Genomic DNA, 21,896 nt, shown 5'->3' with positions numbered 1-21,896 from the left:
GAAGGGTCTCCCTTAGTAATCCTGAAATGCACCTAATACAAAGTATACCCTGAAGTAGTTTGGGGAACTTCTACTTGTTATTACTGTGTGTTATTTAATCAGTTCTGTAAGTTACACAGTACATGCTGTATTGCCAAATTAATGTAGGGCAACAAAGCTTGCAATGTTACCAAATTTTAGAGCCTACTACCAAGCTTTTGATGTTAGAGTAATATTAGGTATTTGCCTCTACCTGTTATCTGAAGCTGGGTATTGAGCTAAATGGATGTTGGTGTAACACAGTACAGGCATTCTGAAAGTAATATATGCACATAGATTCACAAATTAAGAGTTTCTATGCATTTGAATAGAACCAGAACCTGATCTAAATGAATACAGCAACAGAAGAATGGAGGGTCTGTATTTATGAATGTGGAAACTTCTTGTTGCAAGGGTATGTTAAATATTTTAAAAGCAGAGTTTTTAAACTGATGTTTAAGCATATAACAGCCTAAACAGAGGTCAGTAGGTTTTCTTTGTAAGGTTGTGCTGCAATAGTAGACCACCATGTTAACTTGTAAGCTTATCGATAAAACAAAGAAGTATTTATTACTATTGACACTGCTGACATTTTATGGTGGGCCTGTTTGCAGCTCCTCTTTCTGTAAATTACTTGGTATTGTTTCTTTGCTTGCAAGAAACAAGAAAAAGTACTTTTCCCTTAGGTCTCCTAGCTTTCATTCTCAGCCTTCCAGACAGGAAAAATCTTGACTAGCTCTTTTTATCAGACAGCCTTCCTGTGTGTTTGCACAAACAAAAAATCACATCTTGGACATGCAGTTGGGTTCTGTTATAGTGCTTTCTCTTTTTTGCATGATTTCATGGCTTCACTATTCCCTGTCCTGTCATCTTCACAAATGTGAAGTAAAATTTAAATACTAAAAATGGATTTAGGAAAAAAGGAAGTTTTGGTCTGCTAGTGGCACAACTAAGGAGCCAAAAAGCCCAATAGAATCATTTTTAGTTTAGTTGTGACTTAGCAGGTACAAAACCTAAATTAATAATGAACCTTTGTTGATGGGGATTAATGAATAGCAAAGCTGATAATACCTTTTGTAACTGAGACCACTCATGATTTCATGCTGTGTGGGAGAGGAGATCTGAGCATTTTATTAGACAGCTGAAACGCATTATTAAAACCTATGTTCCTGGAAACCTGTATCTTAACTGGAATTAAAGGTAATTGCACCTCAAAGAGTGCATAAAGCTGTATGCCTATAGGCATATAACTAAATATATATTTATATATTTAAGTAATATCTATGTGTGTTTTCAGTAATTTCATATCAATTTAAAGAATAGAGTGTCTTTTTTAGTCTAACGTAATAACGCGTCACTTTGGCCTGGCAATTAAGAGTGAAGTCGGGAAGTTCCCATTTCTTGTATAATCATTAGCAATAAGAAATTTTCAAGGCAAAACTTTACCTTTCATTAAGTGCAGCCTGACTTTCAGGTGCTACAGTTAATTTACGTTCTGGCATTCCAACAAAAAGTTACCTCTTTCAGCTATGAAAAATATCTGTTTGCTGGTAATAAATACAGGTCCCTGTCCCACACCTTAGGACTTGTTGACTGTGTCTCTTACACAGAAGAATTTCTGTATTTGTTTGTCAAATACAGATATGTAGACCAAGAAAGTCAATTTTTGTGCCATAAGTCTAAAAGGAATTTGAGGAGATGTAACTGTTAATATACTGCTTCACTGGTTGTGTAACAGGAATTTATGTGATGCTGTGGGGGCAATCTGGGGTAGAAAAGGGGAGCAGGACTGAGTCAGCCCAAAGGTCCATCTAACCTGGTGTATGCATGTGTAGTAGTGAGTGCTTGTAGAAACTGTTTGGATTCAACCACTTAAAGCATTATTGGCTATCTCCCTCTTCTTGTATTGCAATGGGCAGTCAGTAATCATTGCAAATGCAGCAAACTCCACAGAACTCTTGCATGTTTCTCCTTCACCATTCTTTTCTTCCAGGCTCTCCTCCTATTTTGTTTGCTTGTTCTATAACTGTGAAACCCTTGCTACCTTTCCTACATTTTTTCTCAGTTCTGCTATACCCATTATGAGGGGGCCTCTAGAATGTCCAACATGACTGAGAAGTTTACAAAGTAGTGTGATTTTTTTTCTCTCCTTTGTTCTTTATTCCTCTCATAATAGTTACTCACATTTTATTTGCTTCTATGGCTGATGCTGTCATATTGTAACTTCTTCTTTATAGTGTGGTAATAGGTGGTTTAGAACCCATCATTGTGTATTTAAAGGTGCACCATTTTAGTAAAGACTGACAGATAATTTTATAGCCCAGTAGTGTGGGATGCTTTTGCAGTCATTTACACTCAACTTTTTACTATGGTTTTACTACCATAAATGAGTTTAAATGTATGCCAAGAAGGTGATGTATAGTATACTGAAGAGCTCTTCTTGGAAGCACTGCACATAGCCTGGAGATGCTGTCTGTAGCAGGCAGGTACAGTTAACGTCAAAACAGGACTTACATGGGTACTAGTGAATACAGGTGCCAACTTGGATACACAGAGCTCAGGAACTGTGGTAGGAAACAAGGCAGGAGGACACTACGGTACCTGCAAACCATACTAGATTCAATTACTGTGGAGCCTCACTCCAAGTCATGTTTTATTTTTAACTTCCATCTGGCAACAAAGACTGTAGTTCTCAGGCTGGAAGGAAAGTTACTTCAGCATCAGCTGGTAATATGGTAGAATTATGTCTGCTAATCAAAAAGCAAAGAATAAAGAGACAAATCTATCTGTATATTATCAAAAAATAAATGCTTTTTTTTGGCATCTTACATTTTGAAAACCAGCAGCTATACCATAGAATTATGCTAAAAGAGCGGCGAGACTGCAGAATTCAGCACATAGGAAGCACTGGAGCTAATGACAGCCTTCCAAACAGAGTTTATGCTTCTTGGTGGACATGTTGTGGATACAATTTTGTTGAGGTTATCCCCTATTTTCTGAAAACAGCACCTCGCTGTGCCCCGAGTATGAAGCTCTGATGACTTCTTTTCAGCCACTGTTTTTGTAGCTGCAGCATTAAGAAAGCCTAGAACTATAGTATCACCTTTCATGTAGAATAATCATTCTGTAAACTTTTCAAGTTCATCTGTGTTTCAGATTCAAAGTTTTCCTTTTCTGTAGACACATTCCGTGTTGCTGCAATATCCTGTGTCGTATGCTACCCATTTCTCCTTTAAAACATATGGTTTCATGAACTGAAATCTGAAACCCGTGGTTTAAAGGGTTGTAGTTAAAAGCTTCTCCCCTCCTGATGCTTGGGTTGAAATCATACTAATAGAGTGGCTATTTTATTTAATCAGTCAAAAAGAAAGGTTTTGTTTTTTTCTATGCATTCAACTGTCAGTAGTTCTTAAGAAATATATTTTCTCTTTACCCTGATTTGATGTGATTATTTTTCTCATGCTAAGAAATTAAGTGTATACCTTGTTCAGCAGGTTTCATAATAGATCAATAATTTGTTGGCTTGGCTTTTTTTTTTTTTCCTGTGGAAATGTGGGAAGATCAATGTCTATAATGCCCTAGGTCGTGATCAATACTTTTAATAAAACTTCCTTTTTTTCTTCCTTTTTTTTTTTCTTTTTTTTTTTTTAACCTTTGTACAGTTTTGCTTTTATTAATGAGCCTTTCCTTTGGTTTCAGACCATTAATGGTTTTCAGATAATGTCATACTGCCCAAGGTCAAGGCCAGTTTGAACTTATAACTCTACTTATCAGTGATTAAATCTATTGGATGGGCTTAGATGTGTTAGGAGATATAAGAGTTTGAAGCAGTGTTTTGTAGGGATTCTAAAGAAAACAAAACCTCAACCTTTTGGGAGGACTATACATTAAGGCTATTTTCATTTCCTTTATAAACAAATAACAGTTGTCTTATTTATGTATCGCATATTGGCCATAACATCACAGGTAACTAGCAAGTCCTTGACTGCTCCTCAGTTAAAGTTATTAAATGCTCCATTTTGAGTTTAATAACATTAAACTGCTCGTTTTACAACATGAGTTTAGCATGAGATAGCCTATCTTTTGCTGAAAATCCAAATGGGAAGGTAGTAACTTATCAAAGTAGGTGCTATCAGCTGGTGTGCTTGCAGAGAATATGATACTGTTGTCTCTGGGGCTCAGCCTGGTGTCTTCTGAAATCAATGGAAAGATCTCATTAACTTCATTGGGTATTGATTATGGCCATGGAGAACTTAAAACGCTCATGAATATAAATGGTTTATACAGATCCATGTGTCTTTTTGTGTCTTGTACCTTGTCTGCAATCTCTTGATTCAATTTTTTGTAGTCTACCTAGAGGTTATACAAAAAAAGAACTGTATGTATGCTGAGAGATTTTATAACACATTTTACCTTAAGGTGTCTTCTTTGCTGTCTGTTACAAATGAGGTGCATAAAAACTGGACCCTTTGACCGCTGGCAGCTAGACAGAATATCTTCTATAGAATATATTTTTTCTCTTGTTTTGGCGGTTTTCGCCTTTATTTTTTTTGTTAGGCAGCAGTTCACTTCATAGCAAATCATCACAGAGGAGTTTCAGCAGCAGAATCTCCACTCAGAAGGTGCCCTGCAGACTCTGATAGCCTATCATCTTTAATTTAGAGATTTTATTTCCCATCTTGTGATTACAGTTGAATGAACAGTGTAGAAAAGTTTAAATTGTAGCTACCCATGGCATGCTTTTGCCTTAAATGATGGAACTTATGTTTTCAAGCCTCTAATCTTCACCAGCTCAAATAGTCACTACAAAATAATTGCATAGAGTGGGAGGAGAGTAAGATATGGGTATGTATGGTGGCCCTGGAAGGAAATTAACTGTAGGAACTGACCCTTCAATTAGAAGTTTCTCTGCTGTAGCATTCAGTCTTAGACAATAGAAGTTGTGGTAAATAGGTCCTGAGTAGAAGACAAATTCTTACCTCCAGGAGAGAGAGAGCACTGGCTAGTGGAAAAAATGGACAGAGGGGAGGGTTCGTGGAGTCCTGCCTCACCTGACTTTGAGGATGTAGGATATGATTTGTTTAAGGCAAAAAAACATTGAGAACTACACTGGGGCCAGAAAGAGTGTGAGTACATTGGAATTCTTTAAAATGGTTAATTGTGTGAAAGTGGAATTGTGAGGTTTCATGATCAGTTTGGCTCAATGATTTCCACAGTAAGTTTTACAGGTAGAGCGAAATGGGAATGGTCTAAATCCCACATCTGAAAAGTAAAATGGTACTCATATGGCAGTGACCTGGCCTTGATACAGCTGAGCATAACACGGGTTATGAAGTGGCAGTTTAGACATAAGCTTTCAGTACCACAAAAATAAATGTAATGTAGTTGGTCCTGTTTGAATCAAAGCAGGCTCAAGCTTACTTCCACCTTGTTTTGTTTATTATGAGTACAGAAAGCCAGTAAAATAAGCAGGCCTGATTTAAAGTACATACAGACAGCAGATATAGTAAATATAGCAAACTTGAATGATTTTTATGTTATTAAGTTTTGGCTTTACCTACCAGGTGACTTAATAATAACATTTCATTAAAAAGAATACAGACACTTGTCAGAAACTGGATTTGGAGTTTGGAAGGTGACTCCCCGTGATTTTATTTGCTGTGCTCTGCTACCCTGGGCCCACCCGGCCCCTTGTAATCCATCCTGATTCCTGCAGTCAAAACTAAATCAAAGAGGAGTCCGTGGAACCAAATATTTATATCCCTTGTAATCTGACACTGTGATATTGTACTGGGAACCTGAAAAGATGCCAGGCCATGCTTTGTGGCTAACAGCAATTGATCATGAATGAAACTGCAGAACTCTATTTCAAATTGTTGGCTTTCTAAATTTGATAATAAGTACATTTCCTGATAGAATATGAGTGCAATAAAGTGTGTGTGACCTCTCTTTCCTCCTCACCCATCCAATTGCAGAATGCTGTTTGTACAGTATATTGTCGGTACCGACAACCGAGTTGGAATTTTAGGAGCAGTTGGCTACCAAGTGATGGCAAATTTAAAGGTTATGCAAATTGTGCCAGTACAGCCCAGCTTGTTTCAGACCTCTTTTCTCTATTATCATATCAATTGAGTCAGCTCATAGTAGACAAAGCAAGGTTATGGGAACCACCTAGAGCATCATGCACCATTAAACATCAATGCAGCATACATGAACATCTGCAACAACGATCTTATTAACAGAGGGCATAACGGAAGGCAATAAACAGCTTTCTTAGCCACTTAATTGTAAAAAATGTAATAACCTAATACTTGCGTTATTTATCAATAGCGAGTTGGCCCAAAATTGTGCAATTGTGGTGAATTAGATTGTACTGCCTATTGCACAGTGTGAATTAGCACAAAAATATGAGAATTCATATGACAGCAGTTAACTCCATAGTTAGTAAAGCACTAATACAATTTTCTTTCAACCTCTGGCACATGATGGGGTATAGGTATCTGCCTTTTGCAGTGTCATTTTTGTATTTGACTAAAAATAAATATGAAAAACCTAAGTATCATGTTTGAATTTTCCTGCTCATCTTGACAGATTAAACATTTGGAAAAAAAAATCAAGCTTGATTTGAAAGGCGGAACGCAGAAATTATGAAGTGATCTTTGTGTGCTCACTCAAAACAGATGCTTAGTGAAACAAAGCATGGCGTGTTAGATGTTCATACTGCAAATGCATGTCAGCTCCTGGGCAGCCACTGTGCTGAGTTAGATGAGAGCTGTGGAACAGAAATTAAAATATGTTACAATTTGAAGGTAAAGACAAATGGGGTTCTGTTCCTTGGGGTCAAGTTAGGGCTGGCCACAGAGAGGGAGGCTGAGCAGGGCAGGGCAGGAGGTGGGCGCTGCAAGAGTACAGCGCCACTCCTCTGGCTGCAGCATGCACGTGCAGAATGTAGGGGCATCCAGCTAGTGAGGAGGTGGTCTGCAGCTGATTTAGAGGGAAATGACTCCTCTTGTAGGGAGGGGCAAAATTCCTTTTCTAGAATTGCATGACCTTCCTTAAAGTTAGTGGTGTTGCTCTGTTTTTTGGTGATGTTTTTTCAGAGCAGTATGTTCTCCCATTGAGATTAGAACAAATCTCAGCCTACACTTCAGTGGCATCTCATAACGGAAGTAAAGCCTGCAAAGACTGAGAAAATTCATTTAGTAAGCAAGTTCCATTCTTCAAAAATAAATAAGTAGCCTAGGGAGATCTTAATTAAAGGCAATAGAGAATTTAGAAATACAGTGTGAGAAATAAATAATTAAAAAAAAAAAAAACAAAAAAACTTGGAAAAAATTCTAGATCTGGGCTCTGAGTTAAAAGGCTGAAAAATTAAAATTCCGACATGTTATTTGAGTATTTAATAGCAGTTTAAATTTCTAAAATTTCTGTGACATATCTACCTTAGCAATGTCCAGCTGCCAACTTGTTCATTAAGAAAAAATGGAGAAATGTGTTTATACATTATCTTATTTATAGTAATGTTTCTAAGGAAGACTCTCTTTCACTTTGATGGACTGATTCTATTTATGAAACTAAATATAAATTCACCCAGAAGAAAAAGCTCCTTCAGAGCTGCTCTGTGGTGACCTAATGCTCACTCCTTCTCTTTTCAGTCTTACTGATGCTCAAGTAAAAGAGAAATGCCTTGGGCCCATTTCTGCCTCTACTGACGACCCGTGCTTCTCAGATTATCATGTAGCATAAACAAAGCTGTCATGTAACATGGCATTTATTTAAATGATGTGATTTCTGTGTTCACCACTGTGAAACTGAGGTATCGCTAAGAAAGCTTGCAAGTTTTGACAGGTGTGTTTGCCGCATTAGGGCAATATGCTCAATGTGTAAGTAATGTAAGGCATAATGCAGCAGTTGTCTTGCTCAAAACCAAATTATAATGTGTTTTTTCTCCTTTTTTGTTTTAGCCAATGCCCTGATAAACTTTGGGTTGAGGTTGCTTTGACTAGATAATAGATCATTATTTGTATTAAAATTCTCCCACAGGGATGTTTTGATGGTCCAGCTGTGCAGTGGTTTCACATCTACCTCTAGAATGGCATGGAACTGAGGACAGTCATTGTGCCTTCTTGCTAGTGTGTGTGTCATGGCAAACAGTATCACTGTCTGCTTTCCTAACTGAAAGAATACTCCAGTTTTGCACAGCCCAAGCAGACAAGTTTCAGAAGGTTAAAGAGCTCCTATGAGCTAGAACATGGTTGAGTAACTTGGGCGTACATATGTGATGTATTCTTTGAGTTAGACACTGAAAATTGCAATTCCAGCCATCACTTGCATTTCCTGAGTTTCCTATTAATGGATAGAAATATAGATTTATTTGTGTTCTGATTGCCATATGTGGCTCACAAAGTAGTATTTGGGGTTAGGGTTGGTTTGGTTTTCTTACTTTTAATGATGAAGGATTATGTGCACTGATCAAACTTGTAGGACTTGCATGACAGGAACATAGCTCTATGTTTGGTGGTATCTGAGACCACCATGTTTTTATGCCACACTGTACTTTACTGGGGAGTCCTCCTCATCACTTGTTTCATTTGTTGTAACCCATCTCTTCGTTCTTCAGGACATATTTTGACCTGAGTGTTTTATATGGCGAACCTTTTCTTAATTTTGGTGTCTATATCTTCATTCTCTTTGCCTTTCCTAAGTCTTCAGCCCATCTCCTGGTGTGGAGCTCCCAGGAAGCACTTCAGCTCTGAGCCCTACCTTATGTCCCCAGCAGCCGCCAAGCCAGAGGAGCGCGTTTTCTGGCAGCTCAGTGGGCGCAGTTTCAGCTCACTCTGAAATCAGTGCCTAGCGGGCAAATGGCAATGCTCATGTGTGCTCGGAAAGGCTTCCTCAACAGAGTTCATTGCCATTCTAAACTTTAAACATTGTGACACATGCCAGAAAAATTCAGCAGCTTGTTCTTTAGGGAAGTTTTTCCATATATGTAAGTGTGCGTTTATTTATTTAATATTAGCACCCATGTGAAGCAAAACTGCGGTGTTTTCTGTTGACCTCCGCTTGTTCCCCCATCTTTTGCACATGGCCATAGTGTTTTGTTTCCTTGCACAAACAGAATTATTCCATGTGAGAAATAAAGCAGAACTTGAGCTCCTATCATTGGCAGTGATTGTACAGACAATAAAAAAGGCTGAGTGGCTCCCACACCTTCCATAAAGTAAACAAAACACATTTGGGCCTGTAAAAGCTATTGGTGAGTCATTAGTTATGCTATTACTTCTTTAACAGTTGTAACCAGACAGAGAACTCTGGGTAGGATCATATACCGGAGTTGTTTCAGGGGAGCAGCTTTGAACTGCCAGGAGGGCAGACCGAGGCACACTTAGGTGCACTGGCTATGCAATGAGTGCAAGAATATTCTTTAATTTTATATCATTTCTAATTGCTAATGTGTATGAGTTCTTCTGGAGGAACCTTATTTCTCTTATTAACTCTAATTTTACGAATCACACATAAATGCCACAAATAGAGCTTCTGAATAAAAATACTGTTGGCTAGGTAATGCGTATGTCTGGGCAGGGATGTAAAAGCAAGACAAGTCTCAATTAATGTCTTGGGTTAACTTTACCTCCACTGAGACAGGGGAAGTGGGGTCTGCACACTGTTGTTTCATCTGGATACTCCTATATGATCACGAGTAGAGCTGTAGAACCCCTAGAACCTTTGGCATCATATTCCTTCTCTGTTTCTATTGTAAATAAGTTGCCTGTGAGGGACAGTTCTTTGCATCCTGGCCAACATAACTATATATACTTACTTTCGCCTAGCGTGCTGCAAGAATTATAGCCTAATTGCTCTATTTGGGTGTTATATTATGGAAATAAATTCATATCTGTATTAATTTTATCATACCATACCCATATAAATGCATTATAGACAATGACTACTCTATGACGTGTTTTGACTAACATTGTTCATTACTAGTATAAAGGCTTAACTTCTTCACTATTCGCTGTAATAAAGTTTTCTTGGCTATATATTGAATTTGTTAGAATACAGCATCATTTGTTGTATATTATTACAATATTTAATTAGAAAATCTGAAAGCATGTGGCTGACTTACGTCTTGCTTGTTATACTATTTAACTCCATTGACTTACACAAATAAATTCCTTATTTTTCTGACAAGCCCTTCAGAGGTGGAACAATGCACAGAAATAGATGGAGAAGAGGGAGCTGCTGGCATGCAAAGCTAGGCAAACTTAACATGCACACAGTGAGTGCCGGGGGGCTGTAGTGCTCATACCGTACAGCTATCTGAAGGTCCCAGCCTGAAAATGCAGGATCTCGGTCTGTTGCCTTGAAGTGACAGGTTGAATCAACACTGCCAGATTTGAAATCCATCACCACTGGAAATGGTAAGGATTTCTAACTGGGCACTCAGTGCCCCAGCACCCCAGCCCATGCTGCCTTGCAGCTGTGAACAGTGCTGTGCTGATAGAGGTGGGAAAATTACAGCATATATATCAGGTGTGGTATCTCTTTGTGAAACACAGAAACAGCAGTAGTTCCTACTATAGGTGAAACAGGAGGAAATGTTATTATACTGCTGATTTTTAAATATTCATTAATGTGCTGAGTAAGGTACAGAAGCTTAGAGCCATCAGGCTGCTGATTTCCCCTTCTGCAGAGAGGTAACAGCTCAGAATCAGCCAGACTAACATGGGTTTGTTCCAAATACTTTTCTCATTACTTCTTACCTTATAGCTGTCCAGAGACATTTATAGGTTTTGAGCTTAGGTTTCTATGTTCTGTTAAGTTCTTCCTGTCTTTTTCACCTCCCTCCCTCACCCCCACCCCCCTTTCTTTTTATCTGTTTTTGGCCCCTGATCTAAAGAAAATGGGAGAGGATGGGGGTGGGAAGGAGATGGGACAGCATTCTGTTTCACAGTTGTTCCTTTTTTTTTTACAAGTTGAAGCTTACAAAAGAAAAATGAATTTGTCTCCATCTTGTAAGCATCTGTACTACCGCTGTCAGCCCCACAGATCAAAAGCTTATTTGAGGAAGTAGCTAGTCATTTTTGTATATATTTTAGGACTCCCTTCTTCCTTTTATTTTATTTTCATACAGAATTAGGGGCACTCTAACATGTTGCCCATAAGTGTTCTGTTACAGGTAATTAAATGTAAGTTTACACATTTAATCTACTTTTAAGAGCAAGAGAGACTGGTAAATGACCCAGTTAAAGAAAGTACTCAGCCTAATTGGATGTAATGATTGCTTGCTGGTGTTTATTACTGTACTAAGGGTAGATGTGTAATCTGTGATTCAGATTTGTTTTAAAAACAGACCTGGAATATTTGCAGCTATGATCAGAGTTCGATTATTGCAGTTAACATCACAAACAAGGTTTGTGTTCAACTAGAATGGGAGGAGCAGTATATGTTCAGTTAATACTGTTCCCAGTTGTCACCTCTCCAGACTTTTACCTACAAAAATAGCTAAAGATAGATATACTACGGAATATTTTTGCCTGAGGAAAATAGATTTCACATCTTTAGGTACATAATGCAACAAATTTCCAATGACAGCATTTACCAATGAGCTGATTCCTTATCAGTGGGTTGTGTCTTCAGCCTATGAAATCAGTACATTTGTGTTCAGTTCTTTCTGTGTCATTCTAAGGCAGTTGAGCTCCTTCATGGTGACCATTAAGGGGGCTGAATCTAGGGTTTAAAATGCCATTAATGCTTGTCACTAAAACTTCCCTCTTTGTACACAGCTTTTTCTTTTTTTTTCAGTTTGCACTCTCAATTCTCAATTCCAGCAAATGATGCCAAACTGGAATGTGTTGTATCTGAGTGTGTTTACCACAGAAGATATTTGCTGCTTAAAAATAGAACACTGGATTTTATGCCCAGAGGAGCAGCACTTGGATTTCAAAACACTTATGTAATTACTCTTTATTTCGTAAGCTCTCAGAATGATAAATGAAATCAGAACTGACTTAGAGATGCAAGGCCACTGATGACCAGTGCACTCAGCCGAGGTGTCTCTCTCTGTCTTCACTGTGATGGATTTGAGAGTTGTACAATATAATAGATCACATATGAAAATGAACTTAAAGTAACATTAAAGTCACAAAAGCAAGGATATTCAGGATGGCAACCTGTGCTTCATCTTCATTCACCCTGTTGTGCCTAGCACTTGCAAGACACAGATCAGTGAGAGCTGTCAGGTATCTTTGTCCTGTTACACAGACACTGCAGGGTAAATTAATGTCAGCCTTAGTTCTCAATACCTTTGTTTTTTCTGAAGCAAAGAAGAAACCCCAGTATCATTTTGTTCTCTTTCACTGTGCTAACTATTTTTGAATTTAGTAGACCCTATGCTAGCAGAAGTTCTCATAAGGTTAAAGAAAGATAGTTTATTGGATGTGTGCGGGGTTTCTAGATGTCTTTGTATTGCACTGTGTTCTGCTGCTTCTGAAACTTCTGAAATTTCAGTATTTCAAATTATGAGTTTATTGCCACTCTTGAAAGTGTGTAACATTATAGAAAAAGGAGATGGCAAACAGAGGTTAGGAAAAAAAAAAAAAAATGATAGTTTTCACATCAACAGAAGTCATTGATGTGTTTTGGGTTTTCAGACTAATTCAATTCTTAGCAGTTATGTCTACAGCAGAATAAGAGCTCAGTGCAACTCTTACCTGAATGTGCTTAGAAGGAGTAGAGGGGAGAAATTAAGACAGAGAAGAAAAGAAAGGAAAAAAATGATGATGCAAACTTTCATCTGTGGAAGCTACATTCAATAAAGAGTCTTGTTTGATGCTAAGCCCCATTTACAGCATTCCAAATACAATGCCTGTGCATTATTCACTCTCTGTGCCCAAACACATACATTTGTATGCATATGCAAGTGTCTACTGTGTATTTAATGTAGAACATCTGTGTGTGCCCAAGCAGTTTACCTTATTACAATGCGTCTTCCACAGATTTATCACTTTGTTCATTGTTTTAGCATTATCTAGAGCAGGTCATATATATCATATATTTCTTATGAAGTGGATGAATACACTCTGCTCCTCTGGCAGAGTTTATTGTAAGACCTCACTTTCTTGATTTCCAATTCAAATGAATGCTGTTAAAATTACTTAAAATCATTACTCTTGAAGACTGTCTTAGGAGTACAACACAGCATCAAAGTTGGTTTCTAAATAGATTTCTTAACAGGCTAGAGGGAGAGTAGGGCGTTCTTTAATTGGAATATTTCGTTTATGTTTTCCATTACCCTTTTTCCTTTGCCTCTCATGGATGGCTGTTGCTAATGCTCTCTCCCCTCCCCTCCTGGTGGGCCAGCCAACAGTTCCCTCTGGAGGCAGCATCATTATATCTGCCTGGTTCGCTTGTAGCAGATGGTGAGGAGCAGTAGAGCTGATACACTGCATTTCACAGAAACCGGGATCCTTCTGGTACCTCTGCAGCACACACAGACTTGCCTGATTTGAGACTGTGAATTCTTTATGTGCTTCCCAAACTAGGTTTCCTTGTTTGTTACTGTATGCATCGGTGTGAGAGTGATTTTTACGCTCTGCTGTGTTGCTGGACAGTGAGGAATCTACCCATCTCCTGCTTTTAGCTGCTGGAGGATCTATTTCCTGCTTTATTTCTGTATTTTTTACAAAACATTAGAGGAGGACAGCTCTGATGGTTTTCATCTTCACTGGTTGACAGGCTTTTCTTCCCCCTCCCCTTTCTTTAATTCCTGCTGTCTTCCAAAGGACAATCTGTTTGCTCTGAGACAGTATAATGCATACTGACTACCAGAGGCAGAACTTCCATTGGCTCTGTTACAGGGGTAATTTACACTTTAACAAGGTATTGTGACAAGGTGGTAATTATATTTTTATCACGTCATTATGACATTACCACCTGGAAAGCCATAGCTGATTAATTAGTGGCGTATATTAAATGTATAACCCTCGAACTCTAAAGTTATCATACCTAAGTGGTGTAATTATGTTGAACTGTGGTGTGGCAGTGAATTGAGGTGAGGATGCTGAGTATCCACCTATTGCAATAGGTTTAATGGGTGCCAGTAGAGGGCAGGGAGCTGCAGAGATGGAAATACTTTTTAAAAAACAAATGGTAAGAAAGAATAGAATTGAATTCTTGAAACCAAATCCAGTCAGACGGACAGTTGCTTCTTACATGTATGTGTTTTCTAAAAAGGTGTAATTTGAGAGCACCTGGATATACACTAGATCTACATTTTACTGTTTTACTTTCACATGTATTTTGGTTTTTGCAATGCAGCCATTTCTGTGGAGATTTTGAAGGCTTGGACAGGCTATTCTGGAGGCCACATCACCTCTCTGCAGCTAATAAGAGGCACTGGTTCTGGCAGGATGGACTTTTCTTAGTCATTTCCATATGCCCACGTGTTTTATATTGTTCCTCCTGATTTAGTTATTTTCTTTCATCCCTGCTATTAGGAGATAAAGAAAAGATATGGAGCTGAAAGTAATTAATGAAACTGTCCACAATAAATAGCTTGATCAAATTTACTTCCATACCCCTATGCTGGTAATACTGCAGTGCAAATTGTTATTATAAACCAGATCTGATATTATCCAAATTATTGTGCTAACATTAAGAACACCAGTCTTGAATTGTTTTAATTTCACTGTTTTGCTTTTCTAAGTCATATTGCAAGTAACTGATGTTTTATTCTCTTTCCATTACAGAAAATGGAGTAACAACTTTCCCTGTGTTGGTGAGTGATCAGAGTGAAATCGTGGATACCAATGGGGCTGGAGATGCATTTGTTGGAGGTATTTCTCACTTCACTCCTATTTGGAGATTATCCTATTCCTCTTTCTCCATAAAAAATACTATATTTATTCACATTCACTGTCTCTTAGAATGAACTTTGTTCTTTTAAAGCTTTTCTCTGAATCCTCAAGTTAAGTGATTTAATTAAATTCTGATTTTTAAGGGGAAGTCATGTTCCTTCTCTTTAAACATAATATGCTGCTATGCTATTTTCTGGTCCTTTTTATGAGATTAATTGTATCTGTCAGACTGTTGCATAAGCAAGCTGCATCAAGTACTATATAGTGTACAGAAATCCCTCCTGGCTTAAATGTTAACACATTGTTGTTCTTTAAAACAGGTTGTAGTGAATATTAAACAGTATGTTAATAAATGAGTGTGGTATCTTCTGATCATGTCAATTTTGTTAGAACATCTGTTTCTAATACAATTATTTGGACATCAGGAAAGAACACAAAGGGTTAATTTGTTAAAACAAACTCAGAAAATATCTGGCATTGCTTAATATCCATTTGCAAACTTACTATTTTTTTTGGCATGAGCTCTAAAGAAAAAAGAGGATGTTATGTCTATGCCTGTTTTTAAAAACGATTCAATATAAGCCAAAAACCAATCTAATCCAAAAGTTCTGTCATTCGTTGTACCCTTCATACATGTAGTTCTGTGATGCACTATTGCGTCCTGAAGGCTCTCTATGTCCAGGACATAGTGTCTCTAAGGAGCTCCATTAGTCACTAATTTACTGGAAACATTACTTTTTCTTTATAAACAGAAATGCAGGGCTCAGTCTTGTAACTATGACAGGGACAACAAGCAGTGTGTTACCCAAACTGAAGCTTCAGAAATGGGTCCCACTTCAATAAAGTGTTCAAAAATAAGCTGAATCTTAAACATGTGAATACTTCCATCCCTATGCAATCTATCACTTAAAGCCTATCTATGATAAGCTTTCAGTATACACCTAAATTGGGATGAAAATAGGAATTCTGTTACTCATTTGCCCTGGTACTTTCGTGAATCAAAAAGGGCAGAAATAGAGAAAACACACTGGATCATGTTATTCATGCACCTTTTATTGCACATGTATCACTCTCTATTGTTCCTAAATGACAAAAAGAAGACTAAATTTGAACCAGTAACAGTGAGTATTAACATGAATAAGATCTTCAAGTGCTTATCTATATATATATGTGCTCTGTGTATCAGCTGTGCTGGTGAGCTGCTGTACTTGTCATGAAAAAATAGAAAAGCTTTTGCCCATTTTGTTTTCAGTTCCTGAAAATAAGATAACGCCGGGTAGTGCCCAGGTGAGCAATACGCTAGACATCAGCCAAGCTTTGCCTCAGCAGGAAGCAGCTTCTCACGTCTGCCACATTTATCTTGGACTGTATTTATTCTCAATTCTTCACATTTTAGGCATTGTATGGAGATCAGAACTATAATGTTTTTTTAATAGGCCTACCTTTGTTCTTTCCTGATTTAGCTGCAGGAAGAGAATTACAACTAATTAGGCTTTAAGAAATGCCTGGTCTCTCAAAACCATTCCTCCTTAAATTATATCCTTTTACTTAGTACTTCCACGGCTGGTACAAGGGCTATAAACACTGGTTTCAGTAATTGTTCAGAATATACTGGATGGACTGGCTGATATAAGGCAAACCTATTCCAACTGCTGCCTTCTGTCAGCAGAATGAAGAGTTCAGACGTATCCTGTCAGGCAGGGCTTGACTTAGTTGTGAGATTCCTTTACCAGCTGTCCAGCAGTGGATTTCAGCAGTTTGAAGGGTAACAACTTGGATAATGCTAAATTTGAATGGGAAGAAATGAAAGAGAATAACTCTTCTAAAACATCAACTTCCCTTTACCATCCTAAGTCTAATGAGATAACGTGTCTGGATATAGCAGCAACCTTCAGTGTAGGGAGGAACTGTGACAGAGGTTCTCTATTCCCATTTATAGGAACATATTCTTTTCCTTAGTTCCTCTACAATAGCATTGAGGCCTCAGATGCTTTTTGTATGCAATGTAGCGCAGTGTAGCATGGCATTGTTCCATTCTTCCACTCATCTCACCCGGTTATGGAAGACCACAGCTAGTTTTCCCTCTGGAATGGGAGTTGTTTCAACAGTTGCAAATATGTCTGGATCATCACTGCAGTTAGAATTGTACCTGAGCATCGGTGTGTGAGCTTAGGTTCTTCTTGCACCATATTTCATTCTGCTATGACTCAGAAACCAGTTAAATACAGTTCTTCCACTAGGTTTTGAGTTCTCCTCTGCCACCACATAAATAATAAATCGGTCATTTATTCTCCTCAGAGAACAGATTTTCCTGAGTTTAGTCCAGATGGAAGATTTGGGAGTCATAACAGTCTGGATACACAGCTGACTCTAGTCGTACATACTGTGGTCTCCTTCTTCATGGAGTCATTTCATTTTCCTTCCCATATGTAGGAAATGGGATACTGAACTGAGTAGGCTTTGATTTGGTCTGTGTTTCATTTGGGGGGAATGTCTGTATTTTATCTGTATCACACTACACTTTTCATGTGTTTTCAAAGTATGTACTTGCAACAGGAAAAGTTCTTTACTGTCTCTTTAAAGAAAACCCTGCACAATAATGTGGGCAATACTACCTAACGTGTGTATCTTCTGTTGATTCTAGCATCAAGCCAGATGCAATTTTATTGTCCTGATAGAACTTTTATAATGGGAAGTTTATATTCTCTTCAGTGTTTTCCTACTTTCTGTCTTTGATTGAGGTTTTTATCAAACTGTTACTACCAAGGTAACAGTACGTATCATATTTTGATTTTGTTATCCTTGTAGTAAAGTGTTTCAGAGTTCATCTCTTAATTCCAAAATGCACTGATTGTTACACCATACTCTCCCAGATATTTAGTTCTTTATTCAAGCAGTACAGAACAAGAGTCTCATGGCATGTGACAGGTATGTTAACATAATGAACCGTGGTTTTGCTGGGGCAAAATATCTTGGCTGAGAGGGGTATGTGGAATGTCATGAGAACTAACTCTATCAAGTAGGGTTTATTTTACATTAGGAGGTCAGTTTTGTTAGACTTTATCGTATTGTGGAAGGTCTTCCACTGAGGCCCACTCTTGTAGAGTCATATCTCACAGATCATAAGGAAATTCCATCTGAACAATTATGCCAGCTTGGCAAGTCATGTATATTCTCTGTGTGAGAGTGAAAAATAAGAAATCTGATGTGTTTTGATGTTTTTTTCCCCTAGAAGCTATCTAACAGTCATTAAACCTTAAGTCATGAAAATTGCAAAGTTTCTGGGCACTCGTGAGTTGATTTATCAGTTTTGTACTCGAAGCTGCTGGCTTCCAAGGAGAGCGATCTCACTCCAACTGATAGCAACAAAAAACAAACTACATTCATCAGTTGAAATATGATTTTATGAAGTTGGCATCAGGAATGTCTCTGAGATCCTTGCCTCTTTACTACAGGCGTCAAGTCACTTGCCATTCAGGGTGATGCAGTGCATGCATGAGAAATCGGGTTTTAAAACTGCTGCTACCTTTATTGCTTTCCAACAACACTGCTACACTGTAGAAATTTAAGAGATAGTGATTTACTTTGTAGCATCTCAGCACCTCCTGTGCATTTCAGGGGTGCCACAGATTTTTTCAGTTATAAATCCCTGAGGAACCCATAAATTAAGTTGCAAATCCACCTCTGGGTTCTGAGGACATTGACAAATCGCTTGAGCTTTGCTGCCATGGCTTATGACACAAGAGTCCTCCTAATGGAATTACAGCCTTATTTTGTAGAGTTTGTGGAACATTCTGCTACTCATTAAATTATCATTTATTTATTGCTAGTCAGCCCCATTTTGAACCTCTGCAACAATGTTAATCAAAGCATATTTAATGGCAGCAAACAGATTGAAATACAGGCAGTCTTACCATCTTATGCTTTCCCTTATGCCTTCCTGCTCTCTTTAGTCATAGTAAGGTCTGCTTTCTTTTGAGTCTTCTCTTTGTCATCGTCCCTGTAACCAATGAAAGCAGCAAGAATCTTTTCTGATGGTTACTGTCAATATTCCCTGCAAAATCTCTGCCACTAAGAAGAATTGAATAGAGAATTCGTAATAAATGAATGGAAGGTTTTAATCAATGTTTTTTCAGGTTCTGCCAATAGAAATATTGACTTGGTAATCTACTATGATTTAGTTCTGTACTGCATAAAATTGCTAGAGTATGAAGTGTAACCACAAATCATTGTCAAGTGGTGTAATGAAGCAGTGACGGAATGATCATAAGTGTATATTACTTATCATCATGCTATGAAGATACTATACCATTCTCAAGGAGAAGAAATCCCAAGATGTAAGGAGCTCTTCATCAAGCATTATAAGGTGCCAAATACAAGCCAATAACAATTTGCTTCTGTCGGTAGTAACACGGAGTCAACAGCTCAAACCACTTGTCAATTTAAAAATCCCATTGACAGCTTTCATGTATAGAGGAATGTTATAAAGCTGTTATCTATGGTTTGAAAGCTGCATTGAGAATTTTTCTGTTGCACATGCAGAAGTGGCAGTTTTGAAACCTAGTGTGATTCTGATGAGATGGCCATCTTCTGTTTCAGCTGTCAGGAAATGACTCTGAGATTAGGCAGGGAGAGCAACAGAATCGGACTTCTCTCCTGTGTGTATTTTTTAGTAAGTGTGCTTCATGGCGTCTTCATCTTCTCTTTGGAAGTCCTTGTGGAGATATTCCTCTCCTTTCGTTCATGTTTCTATCACTCCTGGCTAAAGACATTCCTTCATCTTTAATGTGAAGTTAATTCTGAACAATATTTGTCCATCTTAATCAAAATGCCTCTACAAATTAGATAAAGACCTTGGACTCCTCTGAGTTTGCCTGAAGATCTTTACATAGTTCCAATTTTAGTCTCTTTTTGTGAGGTAAAAGCTGATGATTGTCTATAAAATGACAGCCAGCTTTGACTTCAGAGTTAAGTAGTATTTGACGTATTTCTATACCACTGAAATGTTAAAATGTTATCCTTAAAGGAAAACAGTCTTTGAATATATAAATACATATGTTTATAAAAACGCCGTACCAGAAAACATAAATATAGGTTTGTAAAGGATCTACAGTGCACAAAATAATAGCTTATCATTACTGCTCTCCTTCTAAGTTTGATTCAAGAAACCTTTTTTTAAAAGCTTAGGTTCTGTTTTCCAAGCACTCCAGTGCTTGGAATATCTTCACCAAAGCCAGGGCATTTAAACAAATATAATATTGATAAGAATGGAAAGAGAATTAAATCCACTATTGTAATTCCACAGAATCCATCATTTATGGAAGGAATCCAAGAATATTTTTAAAATATTAAAAAAAAAATAATAATCATGATAGCATTTAATGTGATCTGAACTGGCTCTACTTTAAGCCATGGGCTGAAATCAGTGACCTCCAGATGTTCCTACAGGACATTAAGGACCCAGATGCCATTTCCTGCTTCTCTGAAGGTCCACCCTCAGTCATCCTCTGTGGGCTGTGTTGGTTAAAGAACAGAAGCTGACTAAATTAAAAAATGAAGCTGATACAGTGGGAATTTCATCTTCTCACAATAAATCTGATATAGAGCAAAGATGGGCTGCATTCATGGCTTTGTTTAATAAGTCTCTTATGTATTACAAGTAAAGGATTGTGCGGATAGTGACATGTGCATGTGTGTGAGAAATAGGAAACATTCTCACGGATGCTATACGGCTATAGCAGGAGTGCTAAATATGACAAAAAGATCTGATAATGCAGTCAGCAGAGACAGGTGAGTGGAGTGGTGTGTCAGAATGCTGAATTATGAGTAAGCTTGCGACTGTATTAAAAAGCAAGGTCTTAATGGATTTTATAGGACTATCTAAGACTATGAAAGAATCTGATTTTACCAGAAACACAGCAGATGAAATACTCCTCTTTCTTGTTGTCTTTTTATCTCTGTATGAATCTCTGTTGTAAGTGCTGCCCTCCCTCTGATACTCAGCACTCCCAAAATGTTCTAGATTGGCTGTAATAGGATCTCAAGGAACTAGGAGTTGTTCTTTAATGAACAGCAGGAGGATGATATGAGAAGCTATTTAATCTACTTACAGTGGTCTTAATTTGTATAGGGGTTTTTGTACGTGTTTAAGATACCTTAGGAAGTTGTCATCACTTTTAATCACATTTGATAGAAAGAAATGCAGTGGATGTCAGTGCTGTCAAGTACTGTCTTCAGATAACTCCAGAGCCACAAGATGCAATTTTATTTGCCAGCTGGAAGTGGGGCCTTTTTTTTTGCGTGTGTGTGTGTGTGATAGCAATTAAATATGAATGTACATGTAGCTTGTGGTTTATTTCTGCTATAACATTTATCTTCAAGAGCAAAGAGACACGGGGATACTTCTGAATTGTTTTGTCTTTTCTTTGAAGTAAAGATAAATGTTTTAGCAGAAATCAGCACTCTGTTAGTCTTCACTTATACAACATGGGTGGCTAATTGCCTCTGAGCAATCCTGTTGTTACAGAGATCATGGCTGATGAGATATGAAGCTTTGAAATAAAAATACCTTCTAATGTCAGCAGCATTTGACTGACAGCCCATTTTGCCCATCTTTAATATTCCTGTTTTATAAACAGCATATATGAGCATAATGGCCGAGCTGCGGATAGGGCATCAATCTCTGCTTGCTAGGGGAAATCTTGACAACATGTTCATGACTTACCTCCTGTGTGATCTGATGGCATCCTTAGCTCTGTCAGACAAATGTCACATCTAAACCTAGGTTATTATGTGGCCACGTTATCTCTGTATCTGGTCTTTGCAAACTAGAAGATGACCAGATTACATTTTCCTGGCTGACTTTGTTCAGTCTCAGCTAGAGGCACTTCATTATTCTGATCAATACTGTAGCTGGTTGCTGGTTCTTTCAGCATTTATTCTGGCACAAATTGGAATTGCAGCTACTTGAGCAAAACCAGAAAAATGAATGCCACTTAGGAACAACAAGGAATATTCCTG

General features: G+C 37.9%; 1 protein-coding gene across 4 annotated transcripts in view; it reads left to right on the top strand.

The window, feature by feature from the left end:
• ADK (adenosine kinase) overlaps nucleotides 1-21,896 on the top strand; it is a 253,442-nt gene that overhangs the window by 220,192 nt on the left and 11,354 nt on the right. For all 4 annotated transcript variants that reach the window (XM_015866530.3, XM_085554286.1, XM_015866531.3 and 1 more), the window contains one exon: nucleotides 14,769-14,855. In XM_015866530.3, coding sequence (XP_015722016.3) covers nucleotides 14,769-14,855 — 87 coding nt within the window. The remainder of the gene's footprint in view (nucleotides 1-14,768; nucleotides 14,856-21,896) is intronic.

Source organism: Coturnix japonica, chromosome 8 (assembly GCF_054131305.1).
Source record: "Coturnix japonica strain WE chromosome 8, WE-NBRP24, whole genome shotgun sequence".
Classification (NCBI taxonomy): domain Eukaryota; kingdom Metazoa; phylum Chordata; class Aves; order Galliformes; family Phasianidae; genus Coturnix; species Coturnix japonica.
This window is presented reverse-complemented; position numbering and strand designations above follow the sequence as displayed.